Source organism: Bison bison, unplaced genomic scaffold (genome assembly GCF_000754665.1).
Source record: "Bison bison bison isolate TAMUID 2011002044 unplaced genomic scaffold, Bison_UMD1.0 scf7180017858500, whole genome shotgun sequence".
Lineage (NCBI taxonomy): Eukaryota > Metazoa > Chordata > Mammalia > Artiodactyla > Bovidae > Bison > Bison bison.
In genome coordinates, this window is record NW_011489072.1 from 51,961 (window position 1) to 69,148 (window position 17,188).

General features: G+C 52.6%; 1 protein-coding gene across 1 annotated transcript in view; it reads left to right on the forward strand.

Moving 5' to 3' along the window:
• Nucleotides 1-5,839: 5,839 nt before the first annotated feature.
• AP2A2 (adaptor-related protein complex 2, alpha 2 subunit) overlaps nucleotides 5,840-17,188 on the forward strand; it is a gene marked incomplete at its 5' end in the record, with an annotated part of 48,785 nt that continues 37,436 nt past the window's right edge. The window contains one exon of the mRNA XM_010863595.1: nucleotides 5,840-5,861. Coding sequence (XP_010861897.1) covers nucleotides 5,840-5,861 — 22 coding nt within the window. The remainder of the gene's footprint in view (nucleotides 5,862-17,188) is intronic.

The following is a 17,188-nucleotide window of genomic DNA, read 5'->3' on the forward strand; positions in this document are numbered from 1 at the left end:
TTACCTTTCCGCATGATGTGGTCTCTTAAATGTCCCCCTTAGCGTGAGCTCTGCCTCACGTGGCGGCTGGCTGCAAGCTGCTGCCGGGCCTGAGCAATGCCCGTGTCCTGGTGCTCCATGTAGCTTTGTGGCTCAGTTACCAAGCCAGCTCCGTGCCTCATACATTAACTTGATCCTGTCTTACTGACTTCAGCCCGCTAGGTTTGACTCAGTGAATGTGGTGTGTGGGAGTTCATGAACTGTTTCTCTCGATCGTTTTTAAACATGTTAAAAAGATTCTGTTCCTTTTATTTAGTCCCAGTTGTAAAGTAATTTCTTTATTCAGAAATAAACATGGAGCCATAGGAAGTTGCAAAGAAAAGGACAGGGAGGCCCCAGCATTCCTCAGCCGTCCCCCCTCTCTCACGACAGTATAGCTCCAACACCAGGAAGCGGACACTGGTACAGCCTGCCAGGTGTGGTCGCGTTTCTCAGGTGTTGTATGCGGGATGTACGTGCGTGTGCATGGGCGCACGCGTGTGTGGGTCTGTATGTTCTTTTTGGGTGTGCCACAAGGCTTGCGGAATCTTTGTTCCCCGAGCAGGGCCCTCCGCAGTGACAGCGAGGAGTCCTCCACTGGACTGCCAGGGAAGCCCCAAGGCCTCTGCTTTCCCCAGGTGCAGCTTCACGTGACCCCAGTTCAGCAGACGCAGAGCTGTCTCACCATCACAAAGCCCTCTGCCACGTGGTGTAGTCAGCGCCTGCCCTGGCCACTCGTGTGTTCTCCGTCTCTGCGTCACCCTCTCAAGGATGTCGTGTGAGTGAAGCGGTGCAGTGTGTGACCTGCTGAGGCTGGCTTTTCTCACTGGCACAGTCCCTGGAGGGCCATCCGTTCAAGCACTGAAGTCACAGTGAAGGATCTGGGCCTTCGTTGGTGGCCCAGTGGCTAAGACTCTGCCCTCCCAGGCCCAGGGGCACGAGTTCCATCCCTGGTCAGGGACTAAGATCCTGCACGCTGCATGGAGTGGCCAAAGCAACAGACAGAGAGCAAACAGAAGGAAAGAACTGCTGAAACTGGTAAAATAGTAGCTATCTGCTCTTTACTTGGTCGTTTGGGAACTTCTGTTTGCTTTTGCACATACGATAGTATCAGCGGAGGAGCTTTACGCATTGACTTGTTGATGCTAGAACATTGTTCCAGATGTAGAACCTGCTGAAAATGTCAGAACTGACCACAGAGTAACGGGGACCGCGCTGAGGGAGAGAAGGGGTGAGACTCGTTCTTGTGGAGCCCATCGTGTCGCCAGCGGGCAGGAAAATGCCATCTGTTCCTCCATGCACGCGGTGGCGGGAGCTGGGGCTGCACAGACGAGTCGAGACACTTCCAAGGTGCTTGGAGGCTTTTCATTTAATCCCTCCAGGCACTCACTCAAATGAAGGGATTCAAGGGGACAGATGTAATTAGCCATTGGCCGAAAGCGGTTTCCGTGCTCTTGGAGAAAGCGTGTGGTTTTGCTGCCAGCGCAGTGATTTAGCTGGAGGGCGGCGGGCAGTGCCCTGTCCTCTGGTCACCACGGAGCGTGATCCCCCCGCTTCTGTTGTTAATAACTTCGCTGGAACTGGGAACTCCTTTGAATTGTATTTTAGCATGACTACAGTTTAAAAAATTTTACTTGTTTGTAAAATTCCATTTGTTATGAGTCATAAATTGGACATGAAAATTTAAATTCAGTGTAAAACTTCAATGTTAAAATGAAACACAGGGTTGACACTTGATTTTCCGGGGTAGTAGTAAAGATCAGAATCAGGGATGGTCAGTCTGCATTTTAACTTTTTTAAGTTTTTTTTTATTTAAGTAAGGTTCAGTTTAGTCTTGTCTGTACATTTAAAAAATGCTGACTTTTTGAAAAAAGTGCTCTTGTTGCATATTTCCTTTTGCACTCTTACGCATAATTTATATTCCTTAGATTTAGGAAGTTTGTGCCGAGGCTCGGGGAAGGGCTGGGCCTCCAGGCTGGAGGAGGAAGGAAGTCTTTGGTCTGACTGCACGCTGCGGCTTCCAGGGAGTCCCCGTGTCCCCGCCGTGTCTGGCTCCTCTCTCTGTCCTCTGTGAGACGTCGAGGTGCCCTGGTGAGGAGTGTATTCTCAGGCCAGATTCTCAGCATTACCTCTCTTTCCTCTTAAAATGACTTTCACTCTGTTTATTTATTTATTTTTTGGCAGCAACACACATCAGGATTTTATAGCTGTGAAATTATTGGAAAGACCGTCTTTTGGGGATTAAGTGGCATTTCTTGGCTTTAAAAAAGTCATACAGGGTCAGACCCGAGGGTAAGGTTCAGGAGTGCTATGGGAAAAGACACTTGGCATTACTGTGAGCAGCCCGAGGGGCCCTGGTGGGAGCTCTGAGCAGCAGGGCTCTCTCTTTGCTCGAACGTCACTTGCGAGTCTTGGGTGCGAGGTCGGCCTCCCTTCGTCTGGATTTCAAGGCCCCTGAGGCTCCAAGGAGGGAAAGTCCTGGTGAGTCTGTGGCAGACACGTCTGGTGCAGCGCTGCCGTGAAGCTCTAGGCGGTCCCCTCCCGGTGAACGGGACGCGTGGGGGCCGTGGCCCCGGTCACGTGCTGGGCTTCCTCCCAGAGGCTGAGCAGTTCTGAGTTCTGGATGGCGTGGGCCTCAGGTTTCGGTTAAAGGGAAGCATCTGGGCCTGTTGTGTGAAACACCGCTGGGGTTCTGAGCAGCTGAGCACGAAGCTCCCGGCCCCAGAGGTGCTTGCAGACAGACACACGGGACGTGAGTTCCCGCTCTGCGTCCTCAGAGTCGGTCGACAGGGTGGCGGAGGTGGGTCCTTGCCCTGAGAGAGCCCCTAGGTTGGAGAGCGGAGGTCTAGGGAGGGGGCAGAGGGAGGAGCTGAGGGACGCGGGTGCTTGGCAACCAAAGCGGGAGTGCGAGTCCACCTGGGCGCACTCCGTGTTGGCCTGAGGCTCTGTCCAGCGTCTTTGTCCATCGAAGCCTGTGTGGTCCTCGCTCCCCACCCTGCTCCGTGTGAGGAAATGAAGGAGGGTGTGCGGGGATGCCTCCCTCCCTCTGGGTGCCACTGGGCTTGGTGGGCCCCACAGGGGGAGGTAGAGAGCCCACGGCTTCTGTCAGCTCCCGTGGGTGCAGGGTGGAGTAAAGGGAAGTCCCTTCATCAGCTTACCAAACGAATTGAGAGATACTCGTTAGAAGACACAAATGAGCAGTTTTCACTAGGTCACAGGGTGTCTGAGGCTTCAGACCACAGAACTGAACTCACTGATTCTGGCGTTGGCCTTCTTCAGAGTCTTCCTGACTTTGGGATGAAAATCGACACAGGTGAGATGTCACGGAAAGCAGTGCGTGTCGCTTGCCTAGGAGGAGAATTTCAGGCTGGGTGGCGGTGGGTGTTCACTCGTAGTGGGGAGCTGGGGCTGTGTGCTGAGGTCAGCCCTTGCCCTCTGTGGAGGGAGGCTTGTGAGGGACGCCAGGATGCGTAGAAGAGAGAGCACGTTGGGAGGAAGTGCCCGACTTAAAGCAGTGCCTCGGAGGCCAACGTGGGAAGAGGACCAGGAAGGGTGTGGGGCCGCGAGGTGCGGTGCCACAAAGGGAAGAGGCAGGCCTGGCCTTGCCCAGTGCATCGCGTCCCCTTGGGGTGCAGTCTCTGCCCTGCAAAGAGGAGGACGGCCGGGCTCACGGCGCCTGCCCGTGCACTCGAGGGCAGGGGGTCAGGGGCTGCTGGGGGAGCCGCCCGGTGGGACCGGGGGAGGTGGGCAGGTGTGGGTTGGGCCAGCGGTCTGCCCCTCGGCGTCTGTGTGAGTTGGGGTGCTCCAGGTTTAAGGAGGGGAGTGAGGTGCCCGCACAGGCCTGTGCCCCAGAAAGAGAGGACTGTCTCTGCAGGGAGACCAGCCCCTCTTCCCTGGCTCACTCCTGGCCCTGGGCAGGGGGAGTGACTGGCTGAGGATTGGACGTGCTTGTTAAGGGAGGGGCGTTTGGCCGATGCTTGGAGTTGCATCCTGAGTCTGTCCCTTTTTCTTTCTCAGTTTTGCAAATTGTGGCCCAAGACAGCTGGGAGTCTTCATTTTTCCCCAAATTTAAACCCAGTGAGGGAATTCCCCAGCGGTCCAGTGGGTAGAACTTGGTGTTTTCACTACCAGTGGCCTGCATTGTATCCCTGTTCCGGGAACTAAGATCCTGAAAGTCACACAGCATTGGCAAAAAATGAAAAACAAGGAAACATCTACCCCTCCCAGCTCTGTGAGCCTTGAGCGGCTTTACGTTCACCACCTCCTTGTACTTGACGTGTCTCCCTTGTGTGGCCATTCCCACCTGCCCTCATCTGCAGGATCGCTTAAAAGTGTGAGCACCAAATCCAAATTGGGTTGCTTGGCTTCTGTTTTGCACTGCAGTGCCTGTTTTACCCCTTTAAAGATCCCTTCTGATGGCAGCAGAAGGGTGTCGTGAGGATTAGGTGTTCCGTGTACTTAGAGCACCTTGAGCTGCTTGGGGTGGGGTCAGGGGTCAGGCGCTGTGTGGGGATCCTGCTTTGCTTTGCCTAAGGCCAGCCTTCCTTCGTGTGCTGGGGTTGGGAGGGCAATTATGAGTTTCTGTTGCAGTTTAAACAGCACTGAAAAAGGGCACTACATTGATACTGAATAGTCTTTTAAAGCACAGTGGGAAAAATAGAGCAAAAAAGTGAATATTTTGGAATACTTTTGGATTGTATTTATTGCTATTGAAAAATAGCTTTTTCTGGCCGGTTACTGTGGGGGGTGTGTGTCTGGTACGGTACTACCAGACCAGAACCTTCTTCTGACCCTCGCCGTGCCTGCGAGAGCAGAGTCTCCGGTGATGAGGCGAGTGCTCGGTCGCACTGGGGGCTGTGGGGGATGGAGGCTCGTCTGCACGTGCCGGGCGCTTTCCTCGGGCCTCCTGCCCTGGACTCGCTCCTCACAGCCTCAGGGGCTCCTCTCAGGTAGCACACAGCTTCCATTCAGTCAGTTCCCCGTTCAGACTTGGTGCTCTCATCGCTCACCTGCGGCCTGAGTCGTCCTCGCCTGGAGCAGCGCGCCAGCCTCCCCGGCACGGAGGGTGCCGCAGGGGTGGAGGGCCTGTGGGTCTGTGGTGCTGAGTCGTCCAGTTTCCAAGGCCTGGCCTTTCTCAGGCTGCCTTCCGTGGACGGGCTGTGAGTCCTCGTGTCCACAGCCTCCCAGACTGTCTTACGGGGAAGCTGGTTGCAGAGGGACAGGAGGCGCTGTTCTGCTGGGGCTTATGTGTCTGATGCGTGTTCTCTGATGCAGCATTTACTGTAGATCTGACATAAATCTGCTGTATAAGTAGCTAAGAAAATACTGTTTTTCATATTGCGTTTTTGTTGTTTTGTAATAGTTTTGATACAACGCCAAGAGTGAAGGGTGTTTTGAATGTGCGTATTTAAAAATTTATTTGTTTTTCTGGACTCTTATTTTTTGACATAATTGTTCAATTCATTCATTCACTTGAGAAACCTGTTGGTGCCTGCTGCGTGCCGGGCATTATCCTAGGCATCAGGGATTCAGTGCGTAACTGAAGGGCCCCAGTTGCTGTTCTTTCAGAGACTTAGATTCTGTGAGAGTAGACAGGACTGACTTCCGCGTTGCTCTGCGTGCACGCCCTCACTTCAGGGGCCTCGGGGCTGGGCCCCCGGGAAGTGGTGCGGCTCCTACGGGACTGCATCCAGCCTCCTGTGTCCGCCCGCACAGAGGCCTCGGGCTGGGCCCCCAGGAAGTGGTGGGGCTCCTCGCGTTGCCGTCCTGTCTCTCAGTGGCCGCTGTCTCCCACAGGCTGTGGTCCAGTGTCTGAAAACTATTGTTTCCTATATTTCTCTCAGGTTTGTACCGCCTGAGGTGGGGGGGTAGACCCTGACCCTGTTGACAGCAGTAGGTTTGGGAGTAATGTGGAGCGTGCATGCGGACCCCAAGGGTGGAATGCGGAGGTGAGCGGACGGTGTCGTGTGTAGGTGGCATGTGAGACCACGAGACTGGAATCCGAGCTAGAAGCTGACGGAGGGGGTGGCGATCGTCACAGAAGCTTTACCTCTGTTTACGCAGCTGATGGTTCACAGCGGGTACTGAGGTGCTCCCTGTTTCATGGAGAAAGGGGCGGAGGCCAAGGAGGCCGAGGCACGGCTCCTGAAATGGTCCCCTGAGGACCCAGACCCAAGCGACTGGGGCTCCGGACCTCTCCTTTGAAGCGCGTTGCTGAGCCAGCTCTCCAGGAGGATGGCCAGAGCTCCAGATGTGCCTGAGTCCAGGGGGGCCTGGGCCAGGGAGGAGGGCTGGCCAGGGGGTCGAAGGAGGGGACTGGGCGGGGGGCCTGACGGGCAGCTCCCAGGAGAAGAACTGGGAAATGGGAGGGAGGAGGTAGAGACCCCAGGGCTGCTCTGACACGGGAGCGCCCTTTTCCCAGCGCACAGCCGCACTCCTGGGATCAGAGCGGGCACAGCCTGGCAGCAGGTGCTCGGCCTGCGCCTCCCAGAGCCTCAGTCCTCCTGGAGACTGCCTGCCTTCTTCTCCCACTCCCCTCCCCATGCCCTCAGCCAGTCCGTCCAGACCTGGGTCTCCCTGACCGCTCCCGGGGCTCCCGCAGGGCTCCCGGGGCTCCCCAGGTTTAGTGACATCTGCAGACTCACCGGGTCCTAGGATTGGGGTGTGAGTGTCTTTGAGGGGCATTCTGCCTATCACGATTGGGTCAAGAGTGCTTTTTTAAGATTAACGCATTTGTTCAGCAAATTCCTGGGTGCATATTTCACACATGGAACAGAAAAACCGACCAGGAGTGCCCTCGTGTGGCTCATGTCCCAGTGAGGCAGACGTGAAATAAGTAAGTTTAACATACACGCGTTGTACACAGTGTTGGGGCTCCCCAGGTGGCTCAGTGGCAAAGAATCCACCTGCCAATGTGGGAGACACGGGAGTTTGATCCCTGGGTCAGGAAGATCCCCTGGAGAAGGAAGTGTCAGTCCACTCCACTGTTCTTGCCTGGGAAATCCCATGGACAGAGGAGCCTGGCGGGCTACAGTCCATGGGGTCGCAGAGGCAGACACAGTTTAGTGACTGAACACACATGCACACATCCTATGTTGAGGGGAACCTAAAGGGAAAAACGAAAGGGGCTTGCAGTGTGGGTGGGGAAGCTGGGGGCAGGTGTCCTTGGAATGCTGGCGGTGGGTGGGGAGCCACTGTACCTGCGCTTCAGAGCCGGAGGAAGGTGGGGCGCGTGGCGGGATCTTGCAGGTGAGCAGAGGAAGGACTTGGCTTTGGGGAGATAGGAGGGAAGACAGTTAGGAGCCTCTGGACCAGGTGAGAAAGGTGAGGACCCCTAGGGGTGGGGAGGCAGATCAGGAGTGACGGGCCAGGGTGGAGGGAGGGGTTTTGCCAGCAAGTGCTCCGATGGAGGAGGCGGGTCAGGCATGCTTTTCACGATGGGTGGAGACTGGCTGGGCTGGGGTGAGGGCTGAGAGGGGCAGAGAGAGTGGGTCGTAGTGCTTGGGCGGGGCGGTGGGACTCAGAATTTGCTCTCCTGATCTAGTTGCTCACTAGAGCTGCAAGGATGAGGCCCTGGGGGTCCCTGCTGTGGCGTGCGGGGAGCGTGACTGTTGGAACGGCAGCTCTGGGGCACCAGATCTTCTAAGGCGCCACGGTTAGGGCCAGCGGGCCTGGGGGTCATTCATCCTGTATGGCAGGGAAGGGGTAGTGTCATAGTAAGTGTTTGGGCAGGTCTTCCCAATTATATTAATTTTTGCTATTTACTTGTTCCTAAGTAAATATTTAAAGAAATGAAAAACAAAATCAAGAATGTAGTTTAAGAGAGGGTTAGTCGCTCCTTTGTGTCTGACTTTTACTGACCCCATGGACTGTAGCCCTCAGGTTCCTCTGTCCACGGAATTCTCCAGGCGACCATACTGGAGTGGGTGCTGCTGCTACTGCTAAGTCACTTCAGTCGTGTTCGACTCTGTGCGACCCCATGGACTGCAGCCCACCAGGCTTCTCCGTGCGTGGGATTCTCCAGGCAAGAACACTGGAGTGGGTGCCGTCCCCTTAATTATAAAACAGTGGACCCTCACCCCATTCCCTCATTCCTAAGCTTAAGTCGATTATTTTCATTTTACATCCATCTCTTGTCATATTTACTTTAAAAATGTGATTACTTATTCTAAATTACATGTTAAATTGCATATCAGTCATGGGTGTTTTTCTCCATTTAGCCATTATTTATTGACTTCTTATCTTACTGTGGAAGATGAGGATTTAACTTACCTAAGCTTTCCTTTTCCCATGTTCTGATGTGTCACAGTTTTTAATTTAATTGATTTATAGCATTTAATTACTGTCTGAAAATACTATTCTTGGCCGAGAATGATAATGATTTGACTTTTCAAAAAACGTGTATTTATTTATTTTTGGCTCTGCTGGGTCTTGGTTGCTGCGTGCAGCATTCTCCTTGCAGTGGCTTCTCTTGTTGAACACAGGCTCTCGGTGCACGGGATGTGGGCTTAGTAGCTGTGGTGTGTGGGCTTAGTTGCTCCACAGCATCCGGAATCTTCCTGGACCAGGGATTGAACTCTTGTCCCCTGCTTTGGCAGGGAGATTCTTACCCAGTGTACCGCCAAAGAAGTTCTGTTTTTGTTTTATAAATAAGTTCATGTGTATCACTTTAGATTCCACGTACAGGTGATTCCATACGATATTTCTCTGTTTGACGTCACTGAGTATGATAATCTTTGAGCCTGTTCACGTTTCTGCAGATGGCGTTAGCTTGTTCTTTCTCATGGCTGAGTACTGTGCGTGTGTGTATACTTACACAGCATGTTCATAAAGAATGTACCATACACACGTGTGGGTACATGTGTATGTGTGTACATATACCATATTCAGGACTTCCCTGGTGGCTCAGCCGGTAAAGATCCGCCCGCAATGCGGGAGACCTGGAATCGATCCCTAGGTTGGGAAGATCCCCTGGAGAAGGGAAAGGCTCCCCATTCCAGTATTCTGGCCTGGAGAATTCCATGGACTGCATAGTCCATGTGGTCACAAAGAGTCGGACACAACTGAGCGAGTTTCACTTCACTTCACTTCCATACCATATTTATTAAGGCTGTGTATACTCATCTGTCAGTGAACGCTTAAGCTGCCCCCATGTCCTGGCTGCTGTGAGTAGCGCTGCTGTGGACACTGGGGTGCCTGCACCTTTTTGAATTAGGGTTTCTTCTGGGTGTGTGTCCAGGAGTGGGATGGCCAGATCATGTAGTAACTGCTCTCCATAGGTGCTGCCCCAGTTTCCTTTCCATGGATAGTGGGCGAGAGTTCTCTTTGCTGCACGTCTTAAGGGCTCTCTCGCGCTCTCTTTTAAACTGGAGCAGGGCTCATTCACAGTGTTGTGTTAGTTTCAGGTGTGCAGCAAAGTGAGCCAGTCACACGCACTCGTGTGTCTACTTTTTAAAGATTCTTTCTCCTTATGTGTCTTTACAGAATGCTGAGTTGAGTTTGCTGGGCTATGCAGTAGGCCCATGTTGGCCATCCACTGCATATATAGCGGTGTGTATACATTGATCCCAGACTCCTGACTACTTCTTCCCTCCCCTCCACGGCTTCCTTCTTGGCAGGGTGGCCCTTTGCTGCTGGCATCTGGTTCCTGAAGGGTGCTTTCTTCTGTTCGTGTGAGAATGTCTACTGTCTGGGGTTTGCTCCTCTGCGTTGCCCCTCTGGTCTGAATTCTTTTTCTGCAGGTCTGTGTCCGTCTCTGGCTCGTGCTGGGAGCTGGCCCGGGTGCCTCGTGATCAGTGTCTGCCCATCACATGGACCAGTGACGGCCGGCATGGGTCGGGCTTTGGCAGAGGCCTCGCTGTGGGCCGAGGGGTGAGGGCTGAGGGTCTCTCTCACGAGGGAAGCCATGTGTCAGCCGTCTTCTCCGTCGTCTTCAGAGAAGCTTCAGGCTCCCTTCCTGCTGGGTGGGGAGGCGGGTGTGGGGAGCCTGGCTGCGGTTGCTCTGGGCGGGGGTCTCACTGCTCTGGGTGTCTGTCTCTCGGCTCTGCTTTTCTGAGCCTCCCTCCAGCATGTGGTGGTGTCACCAGGCCTGCAGGTGGGTGTTCCTGCTTTGTGGGGGGCAGCCTGCTGTCTTCTGCTGGGATTTAGGGGTGTGGCCGGGCTGGGGGAGCGGCTGCTGCTCCTTCTGTCTCTTCCAGCCTGGCCCCCAGGGCCCCTCCTGAGGCACCTTCAGGTCCTGAGGCTGCCAGACTCTCTGACGAGGACTTGCTTCTTGCTGGTCCCTCCTGCGGGTGGCTGGAGTCCAGCTTGCTCTGTTAGATGAGTCCACAACCATGGTCTCTTTCCAGTGTCCAGGGCTGTGGTGGTGTCCACTCTCATCATAGTCTTCTCCTTTTAAATAAGTTTTGGACTGATTCTGTATATTACACACACACACACCATGCAGACCTTCATCACCGTAGTGGCCATTATCTATGCCATGGATTAACGGCTCCCTGAGGGAAGGTCCTGGGAAAGAATAATGTGACTGTGTGCTTTTACCTTTTGACTCCTGAGTGGAGTGATAATACCTTTTATTGTGAACTTAGCGTGGGTGGGTGGTTCTCACTAGACATGTTTGACATGAGTTTCTAGTAGAATTGCTGAGAGAACCTGGAATTCTGTGGCTCTTACTTTACTTCTTACTCGAGGCAGCAAGCGGGTGGGCTTGGTCTCTGTTCACAGAACACCTGCTTCTTAGGGCTCAGTTCACAGTGCTCCAGGCCCCGGAGGTCAGGGCAGGGGACAGGCGTCTTGGGAGGATCTGCCTCACAGGTGTGACCTGTGGCAACTAGGCAGTTTCTTGCTGGTGATGGAGCTTGGTAAATGGAAGTCTATGGGGACGCCAGCGGATTCTGTAATTGCCGATGATGAAATCAGTCAGGAGAGTCTGAATTCCTAACTTTTCGAAGAGTTACTTTGAACCCTGAGCTCCAACTTCTGAAACTGCAATTATTTGTAGAGTATATGTCATCGCGGTGGAGCATGGAAGGGAGCCTGCGTCAGGTAGGGTGTTCACAGAGGCCTCTCCAGGACACAGCACGCGAGCTGGGCCCGGAGGGAGCAAGGCTGGGCTGAGTTGCCCGCGTGGCCCTGCTCCAGGCCCCGAGAGCCCTGCGCGCCGCAGCACAGAGGGCGCGGCCCTTCCCCGCGGCAGTCTGAGTTCCCTGAGGTGTCGTGTGGGAGGCTGCTGAAGAGCCAGGTGAGTGACAGGTCCACCTGTACGTGAAGGCCTCTGGACCTCAGAGGAAGTGGGTCAGAGGAGGCCTGCGTGGGAGGCGAGAGGTGTTCTAGTCGCAATCGGATGTGCTGGCGGCAGTGGAGGGGGTGAGTGTCCTCCTGGAGGAGAGCGGGCCTGACCCCCGATAGGGTGGGCTCAGGGACAGGGAACCTCGTGCAGAGCTCTGCGCTGGGGATGAGCACGCCACCTGCTCTGGTGGCCGTTCCGGGCGCAGTGACGCTCGTTGTTTCCTGGCTCAGTCACTTGAAAGCCCTGGGGACCGTTGCTAGTGCAGGACATCCGCTGCTCTCATGGGGCACACTCCGCTGGGTGTGCATTCCTCACCGGGCACCTGCTGAGCGCCAGGGGATATAGCTGGGCCTAAAACACGAGAACTGCCCACTCCTGTGGGGCTTACGTTCTGGTGGGTGGAAATAGAAAACAAAGAGTTGCATCATATGTGAGAAGACAGGATGTGCAAGAGGGAAACGTGCGGGTGGGGACGTGGCGGGGGACACGGGGCTGCGGGCGCTCCACTTGAGACGCGTGGCCAGGGCTGGTCTCGCTCTGAAGGTGGCACTTGTGCAGACTGGAAGGCACTGGGTCATGCTCTCGCTGGAGGGGACAGCAGGTGTGAAGGCCTTTGTTGGGGGCGATAGTCCGCGTGTGGAAGAGACAGCAGGAGGCTGCGCGGCTGCCGCGGAGCAGGCCCAGAGGAAGGTAGGTCGGAGGTGAGGTCGGGATGCTGGAAGTAGGTCACAGGGAGCGGGCCTTGTGCAGAGCCTGTTCTTCCTCGTGTGCTAAACGCTGAGGGTGATGAGCTGTGGCCTCTCCCCCACAGGGGCCCAGCCCTTGTAGCCAGAGTGGAGAGTGTGTGAGGCGAGTAGTGAAAACCAGGGTAGTCAGCTCCTCAGGGAGGGCTGGCGATGGTCCGGAGAGGGTGGCCAGGTGTGGTGGCGCGGGGCACGCTCGGGCAGCCTTTCTGAGCTGCAGGTGCAGGAAGCGGGAGCGCCACAGATGGGCGGGACACAGCGGGGCTTGTGGGGGTCCCGGAATGACCGTGCCTGCGGGGGGGGTGCGGTGGGAGCGCTTGGCGTGGCAACCGCTGGAGCTGGTCGTGCGCACCTCCTCTGTGGCGTGGGGGCCGTCGACATGTCTTAAACAGCAGAGTGATGCTTTACCGTTTATCTTGTATTAGTAGAATAGTAATTTTGAATGCAGAGGATGATTTTAGATGAAGTTTGAGGCAGGGAAGCCAGTTAGGACAAGGTTGATTGCTCTGGTCTGGAGGAGATGGCAGGCGTCTGAGTCCCGGCAGGAGGAGTGGAAAGGCAGGGGGATGTGGGGATCTGGGAGTCAGAGCTGCCAGGGCCGTGGGTGGGGAAGCGCGCTATACCATAGAGGCGTGACGTGCAGCAGAGACGCCATTCAGTAAGGGTGGCAGAGTGAGGCCCTCATAAACCCACTCCTCTGTAAAAGCAGTGAAACACTAGCAAAAATGGTCAAACGCAACTGTGCTGGAGCTCTGGAAATAAACTCAAAGTTGACATAATCTCAGGAAGATTTATTCAAGTAAAACTGCTGAACCTCCAACTTGACTTCTTGTCGTTCTCCTCTGCCGTGACCTGGGTAGCTGACAGCCATGTCTTACAGCCCTTGCAGCGGCGTTGCAGCTCTTGGAAGGCCCAGATCGGATCTGGGGTCCCTCAGGAGTCCTCTGCTCAGAGCGGTGTTACTGACTGGCCTCGGCTCTCTGGAGGAGCCCATTTGCAGAGCTGATGAGGAGGAGCCCACCCTTGTGTCTTTGTTACGATCAAAGCTGGGGGCTGAAATAGTGGGAGTATCTGTGGCCCGGGGACCTGAGCAGCTCTGACAGACTGCTGTGGATCTTGAAGGGTGCTCGGCAGGGCTGTGTGTGTGCCCAGGGGGACCTGAGAGAGGCCTGGCCTCCTGCTGTCTAGACCTGAGTCCTGCACAGACGAGAAGTGAAGGCAGAGGATAACTGCCTGAGGGCTGAAAGTGGGCCTCAGCGTGTCCACAGATCTGGCGGCATCCCGGACACTCACTAGTCAACACATGTAAGGACTCCCTGACTAGTCAGTCACTGATGACTCAGCTAACTGAGCAGAGACTCAGGGTAGCTGCAAACTATGGGGACTTACAGGCTTCGCAGGAAAGTCCCTGAGCAGCAACAGCAGCAGCGACAGCCCCTGGGGAAGGGGACAGTCTGAATTCCAGGGCTGCCTCAGTGTATTGTCTGAAATGCCAGCTTTCAGTAAGAACTGATAAGATGCACGAAGAAAGAGGAAAATATGGTCTTTACACAGGAAAAATGTAGTCAGTAGAAACTGTCCTTGAAAGGGCCCAGACGTTAGGCTTAATAATACTCGACGAGGACTATAAATTGCTAAAGAACTAAAATAAACTATGCCCAAATAATTAATATATGAGAGTGATATCTCACCAAATAGAAGCTATCAGTAAAAAGGTAGATGCTATTTTAAAAAACATGAAATAGGAATTCTGGAGTTGAAAATACAATAACTGAAAAATGAAAATTCACTAGAGGGGTCAAGAGTAGATTTGAACTGGCAGAAGAAAGAAATCAGTGAATTTGGGAATAGGATTTTTACTTTAATTAAATTAAGATCTAAATTAAGGTAAGCACAGATCCAGTTGAGGAACAGAAAGCAAAAAGAATGAAGAAAGATGAACAGAGCCTCAGAGACTGTGGGACACCATCAGGTGCACTGTTGTTCAGTTGCTAAGGCCTGTCTGACTCTTTGTGACCCCACGACTGCAGCACACCAGGCTCCTCTGTGCTTGCTGTCTCCTGGAGCTTGCTCACATTCGTGTATGTTGAGTCAGCGGTGCTGTCCAGCCATTTCATCCTTTGCCCTCCCCTCTCCTTTTGCTTTCAATCTTTCCCAGCATCAGTCTTTTCCAGTGAGATGGTTCTTTGCATCAGGTGGCCAGAGTATTGGAGCCTCAGCTTCAGCATCAGTCCTTCCAGTCAATATTCAGCGTTGATTTCCTTTAGGATGGACTGGTCTGATCTCCTTGCAATCCAAAGGACTCTCAAGATCCAGTACCACAATTTGAAGTCATCAATTCTTTTGTACTGAGCCTTCTTTATAGTCCAACTCTCACATTCGTACGTGACTACTGGAAAAACCATTGCTTTGACTATAAGGACCTTTGTCGGCAAAGTGACATCTCTGTTGTGCTTTTTAACACACAAAACCATTTGTCATAAAGGAAGAAATTAAGGTATTGCTAAATAAACAAGAATGAGGAAATTTCTTGTTAGCAGACCTGTGCTGCAATAAATATTCAAGGGAGAACTTCCTTGGTGGTCCAGCGGTTAAGAATCCACCTGCCAATGCAGGAGACACAGGTTCGATCCCTGATCTGGGAGGCTCTCACTTGCTGCGAGCAGTTAAGCCCGTGCACCACTACTGGGCTTGTGTGTCCCATACTCGGCAACAAGAGAAGCCACCGCAGTGAGACGCCCGCTCAGTGCAGCTGGAGAGTAGCCCCTGCTTGCTGCAACTAGAGAAAGCCTGCGTGCAGCAGCAAAGACCCAGCACAGCCAAAAATAAATAATTAAAAAAAATGCTAAAGGGAGTGGTCAGGCAACGATGAGGGATACTCGATGGTAGAATACATGCAGAAATAGAGAGCAGTGGTAAAGACAGCTGTAGGCAAATCTAAAAGACTTTATGTTTCTGTAATGTCTGGTCTCCTACCTGATTTAAAAGAAAACTGCATAAAACAGTAGTTTTTAACTAATTTTAATATAGTTTAAATAAAATTCCCAGGTACACAGGGGACATTCTTCAGAATAGACTGTATGTTAAGCTATTAAAAAAAAGCCTCAACTTTTAAAGGATCCAAACCATACAAAGTGTGTTTACCAGCCACAGTGGAGTGAAGTTAGAAATCCGTGGGATTCTCCAGGCCAGAACACTGGAATGGGGAGCCGCTCGCTCCTCCAGGGGATCCTCCCAACCCGGGGTCGAGCACAGGTCTCCCACATTGCAGGCGGATTTTTTACCAGCTGAGCCACAAGGGAAGCCCAAATAAAATTATACTGATGATCTTGTAATGTTTAAATGTATAATTTGTATGACAAAACTACCACACAGGAGGAGGGAAGGAACAGCGCTATATTGGAACAGAATTTCTCTATACTACTGAAATTTTTCCTTTGGCCGTGCCACATGGCTTGTGGGATCTTAGTTCCTTAACCAGGGGTTGAACCCAGGCCATGGCAGTGAACGTGCCAAGTCCTAACCACGGACTGCCAGGGAATTCCCTAAAATTAAATTTATATTAATCAAACTAGATTGTTTTAAGTGTTAATTATGATCCCCAGGCAGCTACTGGGAAAGTAACTAAAAAACAAATAGTAAAAAGAAACGGAGTTGGACTATGTACTGAAAAGCACTTCTGCTTCCCGGCTGGCACCAGTGGTGAAGAGCTTGCCAGTGGAGGAGACATGGGCTCCATCCCTGCGTGGGGAAGATGCCCTGGAGAGGGGCGTGGCAACCCACTCCAATGTTCGTGCCTGGAGAATCCTATGGACAGAGCAGCCTGGAGGGCTACAGTCCATAGAGCTGCAAAGTTGGACAGGACTGAAGTGACTTAGCATGCATGGTGTGCAAAAGAAGGCAGTGGAAGAATGCAGGAACATAACAGCCATTAGGAAACATAGCAAAATCGCAGGCATAAATCCTACCTTATTAGTAATTATCTTAAATGTAAATGAATTAAGCCCTTGAATGAAAAGACAGATTGGCAGAATGGGTTAAAAAAAAAAGCATGGTCCAACTAAATACTTTGTTCAAAAGACACTGTAGATTAAAAGGCATAAACAAAAGATGCTAGTGCAAGGAAGAAAAATGATATGCTTTGCAGATAGTAACCAGAGAGAGCTGGAGTGGCTGCACTAATATCAGACAAAAGAGACTTTCTAACGAACTGTTATTAGAGCCGTAGAAGCGTATTTTACAATGGTAGAGGGTCAGTATATCGATTCTTTTTTTGTGATCATGCCTCATGGATTGCGGAATCTTAAGTTCCCTGACCAGGGACTGAACCTGGGCCATGGCAGTGAAAGTGCTGAGCCCTAACCACTGGGTCGCCGGGGAGTTCCAGTTCTAAATCCAGTACCAGAGCCTCAAGGTACATGAAGTAAGATACACGAAGAAGTGAAGGGAGAGACAGACACTGCAACAGTAGTGTCAGTAGTTGGGACGTTAGTACCTGGCGCTCAGTAATAGACAGTGGACGGAGAGCAGCAGTGAAGGGGAGATGTCACCGTCAGCCGCCGGACCTCACGGGCCTCTGTGGCCGGCGCCGCCGGCAGAGCAGGTGTGCACGTTGTTCTCAGGTGCCCGGGGACGTCACTCAGAATGCACTGTATGTTATCAGGATGCACTGTATGTTATCAGAATGCACTGTATGTTATCAGGATGCACTGTATGTTATCAGGATGCACTGCATATTAAGCTGTTAAAAAAAGCCTCAAAGGATCGGAATCATACAAAGTGTGTTCACCAACCACAGTGCAGTGAAATTAGAAATTGGTAACTACTGTGAGCAGGAATCCCTTAGAAGTATTGGAGTAGCCCTCATAGGCACAAGAGAGTCTGAAATGCAGTGCTGGAGTGCAGTCTCAAAAATGACAGAATGATCTCTGTTTGTTTTCAGGGCAAATCATTCACTCTCACAGTAATCCACAAGTCTATGCCCCATCCACTAATGCCGAAGAAGCTGAATTTGAATGGTTCTATCATGACCTACAAGACCTTCTAGAACTAACACCAAAAAAGATATCCTTTTCTTCATAGGGGACTAGAATGCAAAAGTAGGAAGTCAAGAGACGCTTGGAGTAACAGGCAAGTTTGG